At 41.9% G+C, this 22,297-nt stretch overlaps 2 protein-coding genes across 2 annotated transcripts in view; one reads left to right on the top strand and one right to left on the bottom strand.

Moving 5' to 3' along the window:
• The window catches only part of LOC769232 (Ig heavy chain Mem5-like), a gene marked incomplete at its 5' end in the record, with an annotated part of 91,145 nt that extends 78,407 nt beyond the window's left edge, over positions 1-12,738 (top strand). Inside the window, 4 exon segments of the mRNA NM_001319011.1 lie at positions 10,303-10,566; positions 11,007-11,054; positions 12,128-12,234; positions 12,703-12,738. Coding sequence (NP_001305940.1) covers positions 10,303-10,566; positions 11,007-11,054; positions 12,128-12,234; positions 12,703-12,708 — 425 coding nt within the window.
• Positions 12,739-19,527: 6,789 nt separating this feature from the next.
• Positions 19,528-22,289, bottom strand: DAD1 (defender against cell death 1). Its single transcript, NM_001007473.1, is given in 3 exon segments — positions 19,528-19,725; positions 20,234-20,382; positions 22,040-22,289. Coding segments are annotated over 2 exon segments (372 nt in total). The 5' UTR covers positions 22,281-22,289; the 3' UTR covers positions 19,528-19,725; positions 20,234-20,251.
• Positions 22,290-22,297: the final 8 nt, after the last annotated feature.

Here is a 22,297-nt window from a genome sequence, read left to right as displayed (position 1 = left end):
GATAGATCAGACAAGCTGTAGTTGTGCCTGTGGATGTGATGGCTTCAAGGATGGTTTTTGTTGGTCTGTTTTTCAATGTGTGAACGCTGGCTATAAAGTCATCTTTGGAAAAGGGACAATGCTTATTGTGAAACCAAGTAAGAAACACGTTTATATGTGCTTGTGTTTTCTATTGTGGATTTAGACTTGAATAGCAGAGTGGCTTTTTGGATCGTGACTTGGTAGTGAAAGGAATTGGCTAGTTGAAATGCATAGTACTGATTTAAATTACTGTATTTGTTCTTGCATTATCTACCTATTTGATGTATCAAGGAAAAAAGCTGTGGAGGGAAAAGCAGACTGATAGGAACATGGTCCTTATCAGTTACTCTGATCCTAAACCATGGTCATGTTCTTGTTCCCATCCTTTTCTAGCCCAACAAGGCTTTGTGATGAAGCTATTGTACCACGTCTAACAGCAAAATCAACAGATGGTTTTGCTTCAGCAGGGATCATAAGCAGCTTCATTAGTAAGTGTCTGGTAAAGTTCAAAAAATTCCCATCCTTCATTGGTTGTGGCAGGGAACCTTGCCACCAAGGATGAGGAAAAGGTGGAGATACTCAATGTCTTCTTTACTTCTGACTTTCAAAGTCAGAGTAGTTATCCTCAGGGTACTCAGCTCTGTGAGATGGGAGGCAAGGATGGTGAACAGAATACACGCCTCACAATTCTGGAAGAGCATACAAAGATTTTTGCTATGCTAGACAGCACTGTGTATCTATGAATACCTACCAACTTACCTTTGGAGATGGAACCAGACTTGTGGTAAAACCAAGTAAGATTTCTGAGACTCAGGACTTTGAGTTGTTTGGTGGGAAAATCCAGACCACCAAAAATAAAGTGAAAGCTTGCTAAGAGAGTAATTGCTAAAAGAGTAATAAAATGCAGTTCAGATGCAGGTTGTTGCCAAAAGAAAATTGCAAAGATTTCATTCTTACTATAGTATCCGCTAGATATTCTAGGACAGAGATCTTCCTTAGTGCAATTATTTAAATTTCACAAGCTGCGGATCTGGCAACGTAGGTACATGCAACTTATCTTCCCACTGTGAGTAGTTCCATGCTTGCATCATGGTGTAGGCAAGCTTTGTGTCCTGATGTTTCTCTTGAAAATTTAAAAAAAACTTATGTTTGGAGTTGGAGATAACTTCCTTCTATTTTTTCTCCAGATACGTGAACTTTTTAGCTCAGGTAAATACCTAACTATAGGTATGCTTATTTTGCAAAATATTCACAGAAGACTCATTAGTCTGTTCTTTCACTTCATCTGAAATAAAATTAGGAATAAGGAAATTGGTCCCTAAGTGTAACCAAACAGAGACTTCCTTTTAGCTGCTTGAATTTGGGGGCATATCATAATACTGATGGAAATTTAATATATATATTCCCTCCTTTGAAAATTGTGTGAGTATTCTCAAACCTAACAAATTTTCTGGGCATTTTAATCAGAAACCTCATTTTAATTTTTCATTACTTCAGTTAAACCTCAAGCAAATTTTCAGCAGTCCTGTAGATTCATCAGGGAATTTCTGAATTTGGAAAAGAACTATATAAGAAAAGCAAAGCTGTTCAGGAAGATAGTAAAAATACTTTTTTTTTTTTCTCCTATTGGAAGAGAGTGAAAACAATTAAAAATTCTTCACCCGTGTCTTACATCTTATCTCTACTTTCTTAGAAATTCAGTCCCACATTCTTTTTGGGATGGAGAGCACAATTAATTATAGTCTAGAGAGAAGAGACAGAAGAGAGAGAGGTGTCACTGGTGACTGAATTTTGTTCACATATTAACAAATATTTATTTAGATTTATATTTTTATTATATTTATTTATTAAGATTTAATAAATTTAATTTCTCCCTTTAATTTGCAACAGGGATCTCTTATGGGTTATACTTTTAAGGAAGGATTCGGCTTGATATTAGCCAGTGAATGAGGTTTTGATGTGCTTTGCCCCAATATCCATTGTGTGAATGTATTTTTCCAGCTACATAGAACATGGTATACAGAGCTTTCACTATGTTTAGCCCACTTGACATGCAAAACTAGATAGCCCTGCAAACTGGGAGCATGTTCGTTTATTATGTTATTTATTGTCTTATTGTGTTTCTTTTATTCCGTTTATTTATTTACTTACTTACTTTTATCTCAGATGCAAACTTCCATGAATATATGGCCTGAATTCAAATTCTGATATTTGGTTTTTCTGCATTTCTTTTTTTTCAATTCTTCACATTAGTCATAGTGTTCAGTTTTTCTGCTATCTAGGGCAATTCTTTCTGGGTCTTGGTAATGGAAAATGGACTATATTTTGCTCTGAGAGTGCTTACTTGTGTGTGTGTGTAGTTGAGTACACATCAGAGTTCAGCCCAAGCTGCCGTGGAAGACCTGGTTCTGGACAGAATGGAGGGGAGATTTCTATTGTGTCCTGAAAGGTTGTGTAGAATTCAGGGCAAGATCCAAGCCCATGTTTGTTAGTGGCACCCATCTTTGGGTGAAACCCAGAAGGTGTTGAATAATACAATGTAAAGTGCAGCCTGGAAGAGGAGAATGGACAACACAAGTGAACTGAGCAGAAAGGCAGCACGGACTGGTCAGACTCAACAGCAGCAGTCAGAAGGCTTCTAAACACTCTCTGAAAGGCTATGTACACTAATTGACACACAGAGGAAAGAATAAGCAGATGTCTGATTAGATTGTGGGCAAAGGCCAGAACAGTGAGTGTCAAAAACGTTTAGACAGATAGAGCAATGGGTGTAACATTTTTATTTCACTGTACGTGTTGAGGAGATGGCAGTAACTTGCCTTCCTTAGATTATTCCAATAAGCGTCTTGCACTGCCATGTGTACAATGCAGCATTTTGCAAAGCATGGTGTCACAGTGTAATACTGGGGGTTACGGCAAACTCATATTTGGAACTGGAACCAAACTTACGGTTTCTCTAGGTATGTCTGAATTCTCGGATGTGATTTCTCTTGAAAATACTTATGCCATTTTAGAAGTTACTTTGCCTCTTTAGGTGCTTTACAGTACAATGGAAATGGGATTATACATTTTCAGCTGGTGTACAAGTGACTTACATGACTGTATATATATTTTCCCCTCCCTATGCTTGATGATTCCTGAATCAGACAGTTAAAATATTCAAGATGAATTTTCTTTAAAAGTTGAAAAGAGATGACTGTTCCTGGACTAACAGTCCAGGCTAACAAAAGTCTTTATGTGGAGAATAGGCAAAGCGAAATGGGAAAGTCAGCACTGGCGAGCAAAATCCAGAGTGGTGAGAATTATCCCATAATGGACTTTTCTGGTATGTGGATGTTAATGGTTTAAGATAAGAGGATCCTCAATGTATGCTGATGCAAATCAGGAGCACATAATGGGTTTTTGCTTTGGAGATCCTGAATGAAGCTGTAATGATAGGGATGGGATTCTGCCATAATGTGAAGTGCAAATAATTGAAGCTCAAGGAGCAAGTTTATCTTTGAGAATGTGTCATGGTTGCCAAACCGTGACAGAATGATACCAAACTTGTAGTCACAGCCAATTAGTGAGGAGTACTGTGAGGTTACTTCAGCCTTCAACATCCACTTGAGCAATAGAAGTTTTAAGAGATTATTCCTTTTGCACGTTTGTCTCAAAGCTTGCAATTGCATGAGAATTTGTGGTGTGAAAGGCCTTAAAAGCTAGGGGTGGGATAGATAGCCAGACAGAGGAAAAAGAGGTCAAGAGGATGCATTAGTAAATTATTTCTGTGGAAATATGATAAATAATTTGGTCTGGACAAAAGTGTATGAAAAAAAGTGTTTTTGGTAGTTGCTGCCACAAAGTGGTCACCCAAAGTAATTTTAAACAGTTGGTGAGAAATTGTGAGCTCTACATGTTTTTAGGTGGCAATTGAACATGATGATGTATGGACAACCTCCAGCTCAAAATTCACAGAAATTCAGAGTGGACTGTAGGGGAAGAGTACAGTCTGCTCTTGCATGAGTGCTCTGTTTCTTATATTCTTTCTCAAGTAACTTGTAATCTGATATCCACAGGCTGTGGCATGGTGTTATTACAGTTTAACATAGAAATGCCTTTGGATCATTTGACTAAGCTCCTGTTTTCTCAAGTATAGTTAATTTTCTAAACATATAATGTAGGGTCTTTTTGTCCATACCCCTTCTCCTGAACAATTTCAATGTTTTTCAACAACATCTGAAAAAAATAAATGTTCTCTTGTGTGAAACTTCTTGGAGAAGGGGAAGAAAGGAAGGCAGATACAGTGAAACCAAACTTCTTCTTTTTTCTTTTTGTAAATGTGTCATTTTTTTCTAAATTTCTCACTGAGACGTTTAATCTAAATGATTTTCTTTTTACTCTGAAAAAGTAATGCTTCCATTTCTTAAAATGGTGTCCTATTTAAGAAAACTTCAAAGTGATTTTTATTCTGAAAGTAAAAGTACGCAACAATATAAAGAAACAGTTGATTCTGAGAATCTCTGGGAAAAAATCTTGTATTTCAAATGATCTCTCTGACCCTGTTAAAAAACATATGAGGAAAATAAGAATGTCCAGTTCATATGGAACTATTAGCAAGCTAAAGTAGTGATGAATCAGAGCTCTCCTTGAGTTCATTTGTATGTGTCCTCAGATTGACTTCTTATGGCCATATCTGTATGCAACTGCTACAGATCTGGCTCTGTTCACAATGTAAAAACTAAGACTTTTCTGAATGCATACCAAAACTCCACCGTTTTTTGGCAGAATAAGCGATGGTCTCCCTGTTTAAAATAAATAAATAAAATATATAATAAATTAAACAATTGCATACTGAAAAGCATGATTTCTACTTAAAATCTAAACGTCAAATTTGATATGGAATCACTCTTGACTAATCCAGATAGTATAAACCCCAGCTTCTTGGATTTGCTATTCCATCAGACTCTATGTGAGCTGTGAATTAAAAGCAGGTACACTAAATTTTGAGAGATTAATCTGGCTGACAGTGAGATTAACTAAATGAGGAATGAGGTGAAGGACAGGTTTGTGATGCAGGTGGTTTTGTGGAAGCAAAACATAAATACAGGGGAATATTAAAGAGGAAGATTTAAAAAGTCTGAAAAGCATAGAATATGACAGTACTTCATAATGAAAATATGAATAAAGGATGGATGCGAAGTCTTAGACCATTTTGTCTAGCTGTGGAGATAAATGGGATTTCCTTAGGTGGAGTGTTTCATGGCTGAAGTTTCCATTCAGTACCACTCTGGATATTATAGATGCCTGTGTTATTGTGTGACTATGGATATAGTTACAAACTCATGTTTGGATCTGGGAGAAGACTTCTGGTTCTGCCAGGTACATGCATCCTAAATTTTTGCCTAATTTGCAAGTTTGTTGAGGATACACATTAAGATCTGGGAAAATGCTATAGTAGCCTGAGGTGTCACCCTTACTGGTGGAAGTTATTCTAAGGAAGATGTCCAATCAGTATTTCTTGAGGCAGCTGAAGGAAAATTTACTTACAGTGCTCTTCAGTCAGTTGCATTCCAGTAATAGCTAAGACAAAGACTAATTTTGTTCTTCTGACAAGTCACATGCATTTTTTCTATCCTAAGGGTAAACCCATGTCACTTCGATTGGCATCAAGCAAAGTCACGGACAATATGTCAGATGAACAAACACTGAAATAAAATAATTGCTATAATATTTAGAAAATATCTACTTGTGGTACTATCACCATTTTATCTTTATTTGCAGGAGAATCCACCAAGGTGTAATATACTCATTCCTTTTTAAGACGTTAGTGTCAGAATGGGAACTGAACTATCTTTTGTCTTGTTGGACGATAGTGGTATTATCCATAGATACTGCAAGTGGATTCTGTATATGAGTGGGACATGAATCCAGATTTACCGAGCTGTCAAAGCCACAAGTCCATCCTTAATCCTTACTTCTGCTACTGCTTACCTGAGTGAGTGTAGGAACCTTGAGGTGAGTTAAAAGGCTCAGATGCCTTTGCAACTCCTCTGTGAATCTGCAAGATCTGGATAGAATATCAGTGTGCCATTGAAACTTGGAAGGAGATAAATATAAACAAGGTAAAAGGTTTCCTGGCCCATGTAAATTATGGGGGTGGAGAGGATACAAACTGATATTATCAAAAGAAGCCCTGCTGTAAGCCAGTAATAAATAATATTAAGCCAGTAATAAATAATAAGCAATGAAACGTTAAGGAAAAAAGTTGGACTGATGAGAAGTGTTTTTAACCACATGGCATGCTGAATAGAATTTTAGATGATTTTACAGACAAACACAGATTACTCTAGCATCACTGTCAAAATGTGCAATACACAGCTGTAACCAAGGAATGAATATATTTTTTTTAATCCGCCTGTTCCTGACTATTTTTCCTGTAGATTTCTTTTGTAATTTGACAGTGATTTAAATCAGTGTGCTTTGCCACTGCTCCCCTAAGTTACTCCCTGCTCTAGGATGACTGTTGTATAAGTTTGGAAAACATGGCTATGTTTTTGCAGAGATTGGCATCAGTGTGCCAATCAGGGATATGCAGAACTGGCATTTGGAGCGGGAACCCAACTTCTTGTTACCCCGAGTAAGTTTAAACTTTCTGTATCATATTAGCACCAGGAGTGGTAGTTACTTGTTCTTTAGGTAGGTGGACTAGGGGATTACATGAGAGCATTTTCCCATCTTCTTTTAGACCGCCACTGGCAAAAATATGTTGAAACAGAGATGTGTTGAAAGCCAAGGAGTGCTTGTATATGGTGTGACAGTGACTCACTACAGAAAAGAACAGCTAGATACGATGGTTGTGTTCCTTATGGTTTTCTATTGCTAAACAATTTACCGATGCTTAGCAGTCACAGCGTGGTGTGCTCAGGCATACAGTGCAGCAAGGAGTTTCCATGCTGCCAAATACTTTATAACAAATTTAATGCATTTGTTGAGTTTTTGGTTCTTAGCATGTTCAAATTTGATTTATCCATCTTTAAAATAACAATGGAGTCATTCAGCCTAAATGACCTTAAAACTGGATTTTCTAACTCTTAGCTTAAAAATGTATCAAGATTTTTTTGTTTTAAAATCTGAAAATGAAGTCCATATTTGTCTAAACTAATGTTAGAATGTGAGCAGTTAGGAATTAGAAAATTTGCATTTGCAAAGGAGACCAGTCTTGTGATGGTTTTTTTAGCCTTTTTCCTTTCTTCAGTGAAACTTTAAAAGGCTGTAGAAAGCTGTAAAGATGGAAAGCAGTTTCAAATAACTTTGTGTCTAGTAGACAGCTTTCCTACATACTTTGAATGAGAAGACACTGAAATACGCAGCTTCTAGACAACAACTGATAGCAAAGTCTTATTGTTGAGTGAGAAAGATACACTACATTTGTAAGAGGAACTAGATTTAAAGTCAGTTCTGGTGCTTGAGATCTGGAGAAGGACAGGCTATGAAAACAGGAGCAGTGACCACTATTTTGTGTTTCTAAATACAGCTACCTTTATGGAGAATGAACATACCCCTTAGGTGAGGAAGGGAAGAGAGGAGGCTGAAAGAAAATGAAGCCAGGATTATTTCTCAACAGCATGATGGTGAAGATGCATCAGGGATCCTGGGAATACTGGGAAATGAGATAGCATCATCGGTTTCTTAGACTAGTGACATTGGCATGTCACTGACCTTAATTTAGAGTCTTGTCAGACAGTATGAAGACTCATGCTGTCATTCTGAAAAGAAAATGTTTACCTGGGCTAACTTTGTTGCACAAACGCCAGAAGCTGCTTTTTTTTTTTTTTTTTTTTTTTTTACTTAGGAAGGGGAAAAATTCATACACTTATGGGTTCATGTTTGAGTCATAGTTTCACACTGGAAAAGGAAGAAATTTCCCAAGTGACTTAAGCTGTGTCATTTGTAATGATTTGAATCTGGATGTCTGGGATACTGGAGCTACGGGAGTAATTTTTGGAAATTGCACAAGGCTGTCTGTAATCCCAAGTTATCTAATTAAATGTGCCCATTAGATAGACTGGTCAGTGAAGGATATAATTTTATTGTGAAAAACACATCTATATCTGAGGCAATGCCACAAATATAAAATCAAAAGTTCTTCTGACAACTGAGTATCAACAAAAAAACCTATTTTCTTCCACCTGTGTTTAGAGAGGGATTTCAGGATTAATTATTTGAATACTTTCATTTTTGCTTACTATACAAATTGGATTTTTTAAAATTCATTTATTTATTGGCTGAATGGATAGTTAATCTCAGTTCAAGAAGTTTATTTTTTCGATTTGAAATTATTTATTTCCCCCCTATAAATGAAATTTCTGGTGTAAAATACTGAAAGCTGTTTCTGACAGCTAAAACCTGTGCTGGTTTTGGAAGAAAAAGCCTACACAAACGTTCTATGAAAATGACAGTTCTCGGAAAGTTAATGGGGTTCCTCCTCAAGCCTCTTTGTTTCCAGAGACAATTACTGCACAAATGGTTGAACTCTAAGTGGTCAGTGAACTCAATTACACTAATTCCAGTCTGACCAGAGACTGAGAGATTCTGCTTTGGAGGGAATGAATAATGAGATAATTCTCTATAGAATACCAGTTGTTTGTTAAATCAGTACAGCTTTCTGTTTGGGGGAAAAAATAAGACATAGATCTTTGATGTTGAAACAGACTCAAACTGCTCTCCCACTGAACTCTACTGATTTCTGGAGTTGGCTTTCATTGTAGAATGGTCAGGGATGGCATTTAGATAGCTCCTCTTCATCCACCTGGAAGATATGCTTCAGTGAGGATGCAGTTAGGCAGGGTGAAGAGATCAGAGCATCCTTCCTTACTTCTCAAACTTTTTTGCCAATAAAGGTCATAGATACCAGCACTGTGACTCCAACACATCCACCAACTCATTAAGACAGAATAACAGGAAACGTAGGTCACAGTTCTGTGGTCATAATAGCTGGTATTTACCAAGTCTGCTATCTTCAAACTTTCAAAACAGCATGCAAATATGCGAAGGAACAAATTGGAAAATGCCTCTACTGACAGAACAAAGCCAGCAACTACTCAGAGCAAGAATGAGAAATGAGTATTTTGCAAAGCAGGTGGTGCTGAAGCTGCCAGCAAAATCAAACACATTTTTTAAATCTGCACAAGATAAAATCATTGCAAATGCAGTGGAAAAAAAAAAACAACAACAACATACACTAATTTAGAGAGTTGGATTTGCAGCTCTTCTGATAGCAAAGCACTTGTTGTGAGAGAGAGAAGAACAGATCTACCTATTTCTTTTTTTTTTTTTTTTTTTTTTTTGTATCCTTGTACTCCATGTTAGTGATACAGACTGGTTCATTTGTGTTTCTTTTTTTGCTGTTGTTTGCTTTTTTTAATGGGGTCTACCATCCAGGTCCCTTCCAATCCCTGATAGTCTCTGATTCTGTGAGTCTGTGATCCAGCTTTTTTAAAATCTGAATATATCACTGAAATCTATTCCCAAAGAATAACTATACTTAAAAAATAAATAAATAAATTGTACTGTCAGTTAGTGAAATGTAATGAAACATTCACTTAATCTTTCTTTCCCTAAGTGGAAACGCACGTTGCTACTTTGCAATGGCTTTCATATCTTCTTCCCATAGGAGCATGGTTAGCTAAACTGGCAGTAAATATGGACACATTTAAGATCTGGCATTATAGCCAGCATCCTTCAAGACAGCTGGAGGAAGTGGGATTAGGAATATCAGTGGTGGATTTGACAGTGCCTCTGCAGAAAGCAGAGAATGCCCTTGGGCCAATCCGTCCTCCCCAGACATGGGGGGGACTTCTCATGGCTGTGAAGCAGGAAGAGTGTGGTGTCTGCCTGTTTTACACACCCCTGAAAGCAGTCAGGTCATGATCCTAAAGGAATACCAGGCTGCAGTGTAGAGTTAAACAAGCTGTTACAGAGAGGGATAACTAGGTTGGATGTAGACCTTTAGGCTGCGGGTGGCCACATGAGTATCATTTGAGATGCTTTAGGGATCCAGGTTGACCACCTGTGGCTCATCATATGTCAAAGTAAGTCTCATGTAGCTCCTGTATAATCTGCTGTGAATGCCTTCGTTCACAAATGATGTCCTAGCTCAAGATCCCTGTGATCAGACAGCTTCCCATTTGAATCATGGAGGAACATCTATACCTAAAGTGCCAGTATGTCAAGATTGACACAGCTAATGTGTTTCACCTAATGCTCTAATCTCAGCTAATGCCTCTTCTCCATTTTCAGATATTACTCCATCTCCTTCAGTCTACAGGCTGACCTCTGAAGATAACAAGGATTTGGAAATGTGCCTTATCACGGATTACTCCCCTGAAAAGCTTGATCTTAGCTCAGTCGATAGTAAGACAGAAACTGTTGTGGAGGTGGCAACATCCGAGAACAAACATGAAGCAAGCTACCTGTCAACCTACTGGGCCAAGAAGGATGAAATGCAGTGTGGTGCCAAGCACGAGGGATTTGGAATACTAAAAGGAGATGATCCTGAAGCTGGTAATGTTGGATGTGTGTTCAGGGCTATACCTGGTCTCTCTGCTATTAGTATGAACAGGATTTGTTCACATCTCCTAACACTGTAAGCAGTGCTGAACTGCTCCCACTCTGTAAAGGAATGGTGTCTTGTTTCTTTCTTGCTTTCTTTTGCCTTATTCCTTGGTAGAAATAAGATGAAGGGTCAGTGGGCTGGGATAGTCACAGCAGAGTGATCTCAAAATCACACCGTGGGAGATATACAGCTTGAAAATCCTTTCTCTGATGGGACACTAAAGTTTAATTAGATCTTACTATATGCTTGCACTGAAAATAGCGTATATGAGTATTTATGGTTTAATGGTCAGAAACTAAAATTCAGCTCTTCTAGGTAGAAACACCTTTGTGAACTTCTGACAAAGTCAATTTCTGTTATTAATTAAATTTCTTGTTACTATCTGCAGGTGCCAGCACTGTCTGCATTACGGGGATGTCACTGCTCTTCAAGACAGGTATGAATACAGCATTTAATGAGTAAAGATTGATTTAAGGAAATTCTTACTAATTTTTTGCTAATTTCCCCTGTTTGCTGATGTAAGGTACAGATATGTCAGCTTGACTGAAAGCCTGTCCGTATTTCAGAAGAGATGTTTTTCTTTTTGGGTGCATACCTAATGAACCAAAAGATAAGGAGGTGGTTTCTGCAGCATGTGTGCACTGCAGATACAGCACATGAGAGTAAGCTCTGCAAGTTCAAGGGAGCTGAGCCTGCCTCTGCACAAGCTTGGTTTGCAGAATAGCTTTACACTTGCAAACATGCAGCCTTGCTGGAGGGGAAAAAAAAAAAAAAAAAAGAGGAAAACCAAGAAACAACAATAACAGCAAAGCACATCAAAAACCAGTTAGCCAAATGTTTCCAAAACAGTACTTCAAAAAAAGTACTTATAAGCAAACTTGGCAGATTGGACCAGATGTTTCGGAGAGAGGTTGGTTTTCAAAGAGAACTTTAAAATGACTTTTTGGTGACCACATCCTGTTTCTCCAGTGTAGATCAGTACATTTTCAGATGAAAATGACATTGTAGCTAAGATGTGGGTGTTCAAGAAATGTGTAGACATGGTATTTAGGGACATGGCTTAGTGGGCAATATTAGTGGTAGGTGGATAGTTAGACTAAATGCTGTTGGGGGTCTTTTCCAGCCTTAATGATTCTATGACTAATAGAACATCCAGATAGACTCTGTGTTCTTTGGACAAAATTTTACTTGTTTTCCTTTCTGCCACTCTTAAAAAATTGGGGAGAGAGGATGGATAAACTCTTCCAGCATCCCTGTTTCATACTACACTGTTAATAACAACCAAGTGGTTGGCAGTCCTCCTTGTTGTAGAATTAAGCTCATGCTGACTGAAATCCTGGCCCTTGAAATAGACTCTCAGTGGAGTGCTCCTGTTCACTGCTTCATTAGTGCCCTACCAGCTCAGCCATGCAAAGTGGAAAAAGCTTCAGGAAGAAGCACTGTTATGTCTGTCTGGAAGTGAGGATGTCACAGTGCTCTTGTGACTTTTATTCCTTGTTACTTCAACAGATGAGAACCTGAACATGCTGACCTTCTCACAACTGGGCCTGAAAATAATTTTCATGAAAGCAGTAATTTTTAACGTGCTTATAACGATGCTTATGTGGAAAAAAAATGTGAGTATGCAAAGGGGGTGGTAAGGCCTCTGAGAAAGCATCTGGATCAATACATTATCTATGTTCACTCTCTATAACTGTTTGTGCAGTTCATTCATACACCTTTTACCTGTAAAATCCCTCCACTTCTTTGCAGATCATCATGCTATCATTTTCCTCACTCTTCAAATCTAATTGCCCTTCCTTATCCTCATGCAAATTTAACTTCTTTCTAAATATCTCTCCTTTTCCTGCAACTTTCTCCTCCCTTGTCTGCACTCATTCTTCAGATTCATCCCCTCACAGTCTCCAGATGTGGAGGTTTAATGGGTACTGACTTTAAAGTCCTCAGAACTAATATGTTGGTTTTGGCCCAGTCTCTTTCTCCTCTTTCTGTTGCCCAGATGCTTCAGGTGTACCATTATGTAGCTGTAATTCTACCTTCAGTAATGACTTAACATACTTTTTATTTTTTATTTTTTGTTACAGCAATGAAAGTAACCAGACAGTGCAGATGTGAAGTACCGAAAAAATCTGTTGAAGAGTCATTACTGGAGCATTGGGTGCAAGAGGTTTTCCTACTGCAATAGATATCATTGTTTTTTCTGTATATCACACCAACCATTATAGTCTAAATTGCTTTATGTGCCTTTTTATAAAGCTACTCAGAAATATGTTACAATTCTCAGCATTCTGCTCATTTAGCATGACAATGCTTTTTTTTTTTTTCATTTTTTGTTGGTTTTTTTTTTTTTTTTTTTTTTGGATGAAGAAGAGATTGCTGTAACTGTGTATTGTCACACATCTCTATTGCTTGCATTAAAATGACATAAAATTTCTGTCTGAATTGAGCAACACTCTTGCTTCTCTATCACTCACCTCTCTATCACAGGAGAATGCTCATATCAAATTTTTGAGGTCTATGTGGCATTTCTTTAGGCCTATTAAATAACTACTACTGATAATAAGAAACTTGTTTGTTTTTTGTCTCTCTCATTGGAGGAGCTTGTTTTATCTTTCACATGGCTTTAGGATCCGAGTTAACCTTTGGGATGAAGGAGGGAAGGGGTGTCAGGAAAGGCAGAACAAAAGTTGGCCACCAGGCACTGTGTGCAGCAGTCAGCTTGGTTCACTGCAGAGGAAACATCTACCCACTCTCTTTCGGGACATCCACTTCCCTGCTGTGTTTGGGGGAGGACATCGTGACCGTCCCAGAGAGGGGGGAAGAGAGAAGAGAGGAATATCTCCTCTAAGTCTAGGCTCTGTGCTATGTGAAGACAATGGTGAAACACAGCTTGCTAACAGTGAGAGAATTAGAAAGCGATCCAGGCACTTGAAAGATATTTACTGCCACAGGGAATGCAGCAGTCTGTAGCATCCCATTCTAAATGTCCTCTGTTCCCAAGCAGGCCCTGTAGACACCTTGTTCTACCTTGCATTACAGGCATCACACGACTGGCCTGTCTCTACAGGTTCAGGCTCTCACTGGCAAGACTGGAAAGGCCTGAGCCTTGCTTGTACCTCACATCACTGCCCATCTAAGTGGTAGGGAAAGTCTTGTTATGCTGAGAGGCATGATTCTCATAGGATAGAATAATGTCACAGAATCATAGTATGGCTTAGGTTGGAACAGTCCTTAAACATCATCTAGATCCAATCCCCTGCTGTGGGTAGGGTTGCCAACCCCTAGATCAGGCTACCCAGAGCCCATCCAACCTGGCCTTTAGCACCTTCAAGGATGAGGCACCCACATCTCTGGGCAGCCTGTGTCAGGGCTTCACCACTCACTGAGTAAGGAACTTCAATCTCCCCTCTTTTAGTTTAAAAGTCCCCTCTTGTCCTATTGCTATTAGACTGTGTGAAAAATCAGTTTCCCTCTCACTTATAAACTCCTTTCAAGTGCTGGAAGGCTGCAATAAGGTCTCTTTGGAGCCTTCTCTTTTCCGGATTGAACAAGCCAAACTCCTTTAGTGTGTCTTCACAGGGAAGGTGCTCCAGCTCTCTGATCATCTTCATAGCCCTTCTCTGGACCTGCTCCCACAGTTCCACATCCTTCCTGTGCTGGGGCCCTCAGGTCTGGACGCAGTACTGCAGATGAGGCCTCAGAAAGGCAGAGGAGAAGGGGGCAATCACCTCCCTTGCCCTGCTGCCACCCCTCATGTGATGCAGCACAGGATACTGTTGGTCTTCTGGACAGCAAGAGCACACTGCTGGCTCATGTCCAGCTTTTCATCTCCTAGAACCCCCAAGTGCTTCTCCACAGGGCTGCTCAAGTTCTCCCAGTTTGTATATATATCTGGGACAGCCCCAACCCAACTGCAACACTTTGCACTTGGCCTTGTTGAACCTCACTAGATTCACATGGGCCCACCTTTCAAGCCTGTGCAGGTCCCTCCAGATGACATTTTTTAACTGCACCACTCAGTTTGGCATCAGCAACAAACTTGCTGAGAGTACACTTGATCCCATCATCTATATCACTGATAAAGATGTTGGAGAGTGCCAGTCTGAAAACAGATCCCTGGGGGACATCACTTGACACCAGCATTCACCTGGACATGGAACCATTAACCACAACCCTTTGGCTGCAGTTTTCCTTACCCACCTTGTAGTCCACCCTCCAAATCCATATCTCTCCAATTGAGAGAGAAGGATGTTGTGTGGAACCACATCAAATGGCTAGCAGAAATCCAGTTGATGACTTTGTTCCGTCTTTCCTTATCAACTGATACAGGACATTTCTCATCCTGATGGATTCACAAGCCCTTACAGGGGCTTCTGATTTTGGAACAACTCTTATTTCAAATACTTTCAGTCCAAAGTGCTGGTGTTTGATATGGAGAGGGTCCCTCTGTACAAACCGCATCAGCACGTCTGCCATGGGGTCTGAGTTCACAGTTCTGAGCAGCAACAAAATAAACTATCCCTGACCTCCTGCCATGGTGCTACCACCTGACCTCCTTGCAGACGGCCTGTCGCAGAGTCACACACTTATTGGCCGCTGCTACCCAGGGACAGCATAGGAGTTTCCAGGTCTATTACTATCTTATAGCAGAGATGTTCAGGGACTCATTCTTGACAAAAAGTGTCAGCCTCCTTTCTCTCCAGATGTAGAAAGCCCATGGCTATTTTAATGCTAAATTCCAGCCAGTTCTTGAACCTTCCATTTTGCTCATGATGAGGGCTGTTGCATCAAAAGAAAGTTGCTCTTGATGAAACTGCCTAAACCATTTCCGCATTGCAAAGCAAAAGCAGCCCCACTTTCATACATTTTCAACTGACTAACCTCATTCTGAAAACCTTCAGAGATGTGGAAGGTAAGTTTCCATGCTCATTTGCCTTTAACACCACTTCTTAATATTATTATTGTGTTGTAATTAGAGCCCTCTCCTAGCTGCAAGGACAGCCTGTTTCCACATCTCAATATTTTCCAGGCTCCAATTAAACAACTCCATTTATAAGATTTGCTGAGTGAGGTGTTTTGACTAAAATGATTCCTCACATGTGATCTCCAAAGCATTGAATTTGTAGGTCTTGTTCAAAGGTACTTTCAGAGATTAGGGTTTGATCTCCCACCACCGCTATGTACCTTCCTCCTACTCTCAACTTTATGGTTTCTTGTTTATTTCAAGAGAGAAAAACCGCAGTGCAAAGCAAAGGCAGGAAATAATACAGTGAGACAGGATGTGGAACGGGTCTCATGGCCCAGGTGGGACAGGAAAGGGCACACCACTAGTTCCATGATGTCACTGCCGAGATCTGGGTCATCTTTTGATGTTCCTCTATACTTTACCACAGAAACTTCTTACTCTGAAAAGTGGCATGTAAAATGGTGTGAGGGGGCAGGGCTGGTGTGGCACGTGGCAGGAAGGAGGAGAAGCATGTGGAAAAGAAACAGCAGACGTTAGACCACAAGCCAAAGATGAAAGAGATAAAGAAACCCCCTCTCATACCCCCTCACCAGAGCCTGCTCTTGGGTGTACGGGGGGGAAGTTGTTCTGGGTATAACAGGAAAGACTGGGCTATGTATAGCACAGAAGGAGGAAAGGAGGGGAAAAAATGAACTATAAAGCTTGGTGGGCTGCAAGGAGAGATCTTAGAAGAGTGTAAGATTTCTGAATTTGCCAGTAGGCCTCCATACTCCATTATAGAGGCAGTGAATCAGTGGAGGAAAATCTTCCACTTCTGACCTAAAAGACTAAGCATGAAGATAGGGGAGGCCGGAGTCCTCTCATATTGCCAGGAAAGGAGATGTTTCCACGACCTATAGTACATTCTCCCCTGTAAAAGCTCTTGCTCTCTAGTGCCTTCCTATGGATTGGAGATGAACTTTCATCTTTTCTAAGGGTCTTGGAGAAAACACCCTGCCCTGTGTTTGTTATCCCCCACTAAACATGGCCCTGTACACAAAACAACCTCTCTTCTCGCCTTTTTCAATGTGGTGAGCAGTGACTCCAGGCATGGCCTTTCTAAGGAGCAGAGGTAACGACAGACTTGTTGAAATCATTCAGGTGTGGGAACATTTCAAATAGGACTTGAAGTTTTGGGCTTAGTCTGTAGCAACAAGATACACTGAAAGCATGTAAACTTAGAAGAAAACAAAAGAAAATAAAAACAGAACAAAAAGGGTTTCTCCCTTCCCCGAGGCTCACATTCAGTGGCCACAGGAGGGCCTCAGCCTCCTGTTCTCCCCACATCCAAAGTGTGAGGAGACCCAGGCAGACAGACCCACAGGGGGGCACTGGTGTCTTGCAAATCATAGAATCATAGACTCATAGAACGGCCTGGGTTGAAAAGGACCACAGTGCTCATCGAGTTTCAACCCCCTGCTGTGTGCAGGGTCACCAACCACCAGACCAGGCTGCCCAGAGCCACATCCAGCCTGGCCTTGAATGCATCCAGGGATGGGGCATCCACAACCTCCTTGGGCAACCTGTTCAGTGCATCACCACCCTCTGGGTGAAAAGCTTCCTCCTAAGATCTAACCTAAACCTCCCGTCTCAGTTTAAAACCATTCCCCCTTGTCCTATCACTATCCACCCTCGTAAACAGCCGTTCCCCCTCCTGTTTATACACTCCCTTCAAGTACTGGAAGGCCACAATGAGGTCTGCCCGGAGCCTTCTCTTCTCCAAGCCAAACAAGCCCAGTTCTCTCAACCTTTCCTCATAGGAGAGGTGCTCCAGCCCTCTGATTATCTTAGTGGACCTCCTCTGGACCCGCTCCAAGAGCTTCACATCCTTCCTGTGCTGGGGGCCCCAGGCCTGCACGCAATACTGCAGATGGGGCCTCACAAGAGCTGAGTAGAGGGGCACAAAAACCTCTCTCTCCCTGCTGGCCACCCCCTTTTTAATGCAGCCCAGCACACAGTTGGTCTCCCGGGCTGCAAGCGCACACTGCTGGCTCATGTCCATATTCTCATCTATCAGGACCCCCAAGTCCTTCTCCGCAGGGCTGCTCTCAAGGACATCTTCCCCCAGTTTGTATAAATACCTGGGATTGCCCCGACCCAAGTGCAGCACCCTGCACTTGGCCTTCTTGAACCTCATTAGGTTTTCATGGGCCCACTTCTCCAGCCTGTCCAGGTCCCTATGGATGGCTTCCCTTCCTTCCAACGTATCAACTGCACCGCTTGGCTTGGTGTCATCTGCAAATTTGCTGAGGGTGTACTCGACGCCATTGTCTGTCATTGATGGAGATGTTGAAGAGCACTGGTCCCAAGACCGACCCCTGAGGGACACCGCTTGTGACCGCCTCCACCCTGACACAGACCCACTGATCACAACCCTTTGGCTGCATCCAGCCAGCCAATTCCTAATCCACTGAGCAGTCCATCCTTCAAGTCCACACCTCTCCAATTTAGAGAGAAGGATGTGGCGAGGGACCATGTCAAAGGCCTTGCAGAAGCCTTTGGAAATACAGCAACTGTGCTGGCAAAGGGGAAACCCTGTGTGTGCTCCTCCTTCCATGTTGACTATCTGCCATGGGCCTGGATCAGAAGGCTCTTCTCCCAGGAAAAAGCACACAACAATGGCTCATTTACAATTTCTGCATGCTCTCGAGTCCTCTGCCAGCTCCCAGCACCCTATTATTGGTACAGAGCTGGTACTGTCATCATAAATAAATGCAGTCCAATGCAAGTAGTCAGAGCTGGCATGAACTTTCTGTTCGTGCCACAAACCAACAATATCTTTCAAAACAGTAAAGACCCTGCTCCCTCATACCCCACTATTCAGTCTATGCTAAGCAAGTGCTTAGGAGCTCCATGTTTCCATTTTCACTGGTTTAATGGCTGTAGCACAGCTGGAAATGCTATATCAGAAACTATGGTTAGCAAACCATAGCCAGTGGTAAACACTGAAGCTATTGGATCATGCCTTAACACCTCAATGCCACTGGATAAGCATTCCTTTGTCACATACCATTACTGTACATGTTTTCTACACTGTGTTTCAGCTGCAGAACAAAACAGGCGTGAAGCAGGATGGAGCCTCAAACCCTGAAGGTGACCCAGGTTCATTCCTCATCCAAAGATCTGGATGGGGTAGCTGGAGTTAATATGCCACCCTGTGCCTGATCTGATCATTACAGGGCTCTAATTTCCATCAGAACTAAGAAGCAACTGGATTAAACCAGACACTAACTGAGGCCAAAGACCAAAGCCACTGAATGTAAGCATTTCACCAATGCCTTGGAGGTGAGGGATTGTTAAAGTTTAATTTGGGAAGCCCTTCTCCACTGAGCCAGGACAGCTCAAGTAAAGCTCTGTCCCTAAGCCAACACAGCCTGGCAGCCTTTTCCAACATCCTTGGGTTTATCAGCACTTTGAACTGCAGAAAACTTAGTCCTAAGGTGTCTGTATTACTACCAAGCCTTAATGAGCCTTTAGTTTCAATTGGCACACCTAGCTGTGCCCCATATGGCCCTGAGGGATATGGAAGGACCCGTGGGAAGATGGGTACATGTGAGGATGTGCTGGAGAACATCTGCAGCTTCCCTTCGCTCATGATTACTAACCACAGTCTAAAACAAGTTCTCCATAGCTTTGAAGCCTGGAGGCATGTTGGCAATGTACTCTCCATATGATAATGGGGCATAAAACAGGGACATGGAAAGGGAGGATGATAATTCAGTTTCCATGACAGCTTGTTTCTTGGTTCCCTCTGAAATTAGAGAACATTAAAAAAAAAAAAAAAAAAAAAAAGAAAGGAAAAAAAAAAGCCCGAAGGGAAGGAGAAAAGGAGGAGGAAACACCTGAGCAAGAACTTAAGCATCAGGAGAAACTCTCCCTTTGTCATAAAGAGGTAAAAAAGATTGCAGTATTACGAAGGGCTTTATTTAAAGAAAGAATTACAGTAACTGAAATGAGGCAACAGACCACTCCATAGGACAGTCTGTGGGAATAATCTTTGACTTCTGCTTCTCCCCTTCCTCGCCAAAGCAGGAGGTACTGCTGGAAAACAACACTTCTCTCTAACAGGATTTGACATTAGAGTTCTAGAAGAATTCAAGACCTGGAAAGAAAGAAAGATAACATGAATAATGCATTTGCAAAGGGGAAAAAAAATATATGCCACAAACTTTAACAGAACATGCTCTCCCCATTCTGTTATCAGTCTCTCCCTATTCTTAAATCTCCTCTCATCTGCGGATAAACTTCATACTTAGATACCAGCCATTCCATGGCCTCTAAACAGGACAGCCCTCAAGGATAGAGCCTTGAAGTCTCAGCCCAGAAAGTTCCTTCTGCATAGAAAAATTGAGGTATTTTTCATCCTTCTAAGAGTAAAATATGGTTAGATTTCTGTGACACACTAAGTTAATCTGACTTTTAATTGAATAAAGCAAAAAAAAAAAAATTCATAAAAACAAAAAGCAGTAAGTCTTACCCCTCTATCAACATAAAGAACAATGGTTTAACTGTACTTGCTCATGAGAAAGCTTGGGAGGTTTCTAGTTTTCTCCCAGATCTACAAAAGTAGAGAAAGTGTCGTCCCTTTCTGTGGCCCCATGGATCAGTACCTCAGACTCTTCTAGAGTTCAGCCAACAAAATTGATAACGACGAGATGCAGGATGGTGTTGGCAAAGAGGAAATCAGCAAATGCCCTCTCTGGTGAAATGCCTTGGAACTCTCCTTTGTTCTGGGGGTTAATCTGGATCCGGAGACAAACTGTACAGCAGAGAGAAAATGATACATCAGAGATCAAAAAGGGAATTCATGGCATGAAGCATGGCCTAGCTAAGGCAGTCCACCCTGTCCAGGTCACTGTTAGCTGTGCTGGGAAGGGCTGCACAGGGACATGGTGTTTTTAAAAGGGTGCATTATAGGGAAGCACCATCCTGAAGCAGTTATTGCTAGGGTTGGGTTTACCATAGGATGAACACTAAGGAAAGACATCAATACAAAATGGTAAAAGGGAAGATTCCCTGACCACCCTGGAGAAGTAGGGACACATAGGGCTCATGAGGAGCTGGGTTTTGTGGTGCACAAGGGCAGAACCACATAAGTTCACAGTCTGCTGCAGACCATCTTGCTGGGGGGTAGGACCAGCAGGCCAGAACCAGCCATCAGTGCCGGGGTGCAGATCTGGGCACCATCAGACAGACCTAGAAGGGTATGCTGGGAGTAGAGCTGGTTGCTTTAAGGTTACCAGGGAACATCCTGGAGTTTTCAGGTTTTACCCTTTCTTAGGTTTTCTATCTTTGCTATGGCAACTTTCTGGTTTCTAGAAGGGGTCTGGAATTACCCAAGGAGTGCCAAGCACCAGCACTGCCCAGTTGCTGGGCAGACTGGGGGCTACTGATCCCTGGGCTGTGGGTTTGGCCAAGGTGGGTCTGCAGTTGGTGTAAGAGATGTCATCCAAAGGGACACTGACAAACTCAAAAGGTGGGCCCACACAAACCTAATAACGTTCAACAAAGCCAAGCACAAAGTGTTGCACTTGAGTCAGAGCAATCCCAGGTATGTACAGTCTGGGAGAACTCCCTGAGAGCAACCCTGTGGAGAAGGATTTGGGGATCCAGAAGAGGAAAACCTTAACATGAGCCAGCAGTGTGCATTTGCATCCCAAAAGGCCAGCAGTTTCCTGAGCTGCATCAAAAGATGAGGGCCATCAGGGTGAGGGAGGTGATTGTTCCCCTCTGCTCTGCCTTTGTGAGACCCCATCTAGAGTACTGCATCCAGGTTTGGGGCCCCAACACAAGAAAGATGTTGAGTTTTCGGAGAGGGTTCAAAGGAGAGCCATGAGGATGCTCAGAGGGCTGGAGCACCTCTCCTGTAAATACAGCTGGGGAGGAACTGGGCTTGTTTAGCTTGGAGAAGAGAGGGCTATGGGGAGACCTCATTGTGGCCTTCCAATATTTAAAGGGAGATTAAAAACAGGAAGGAAATCAACTTTTTACATAGTTAAGTGATAGATGAAAGAAAATAGTTTAAAACTAAGAGAGGGGAGACTTAGATGAGATGTCAGGGGAAAGTTTTTCAGAGAAGGTGGCAAGGTGCTGGAACAAGCTGCCCAAAAAAGCTGTGCATGCCCCACCCCGGAGGTGATCAAGGCCAGGCTGGATGGGGCCATGGGCAATCTGATCTGGTGATGAGCAACCAGCCCACATCAGAGGAGCTGGAACTAGGTGATCTCTGAGGTCCCTTCCAATTCAAGCCATTCTGTGTTTCTATGTGACCGTCACTGAGGGAACTCCGATAGCTACGGGGCTCCGTGCACTGCGGGGAGCTCCCTGGGTACTGCGAGAGATTCAAGCAGCGCCACGGAGAAATCCTAATGGGACGACCTGGGTGTCGGGGGCAACCGCGCGGGGTTCTCACTGACCGCCGAGGATGAAGCTGCCGACGGCGGAGATAAAGCCGCTGAGGAAGGAGTTGAAGGGAAAGGTGCCGACACCCAGGCAGTAGCCAAACTGGAGCGCCCCGGTGAGCATCACGTACAACAGGTATGCGTCCAGCACCTTGAGACGGCTCGACGTGCCACTGCCGTACTCCGCCAGGAAACGCCGCACCACAGAACCTACCGAGCCCGCAGCCCCCACACCCGAACCCGCCGTGCCCGACATGCTCCCCCCAGAAGAAA

Source organism: Gallus gallus, chromosome 27, assembly GCF_016699485.2.
Source record: "Gallus gallus isolate bGalGal1 chromosome 27, bGalGal1.mat.broiler.GRCg7b, whole genome shotgun sequence".
Lineage (NCBI taxonomy): Eukaryota > Metazoa > Chordata > Aves > Galliformes > Phasianidae > Gallus > Gallus gallus.
The sequence above is the reverse complement of the archived record's forward strand: the minus strand, read 5'-3'. Positions and strand labels throughout refer to the sequence as shown.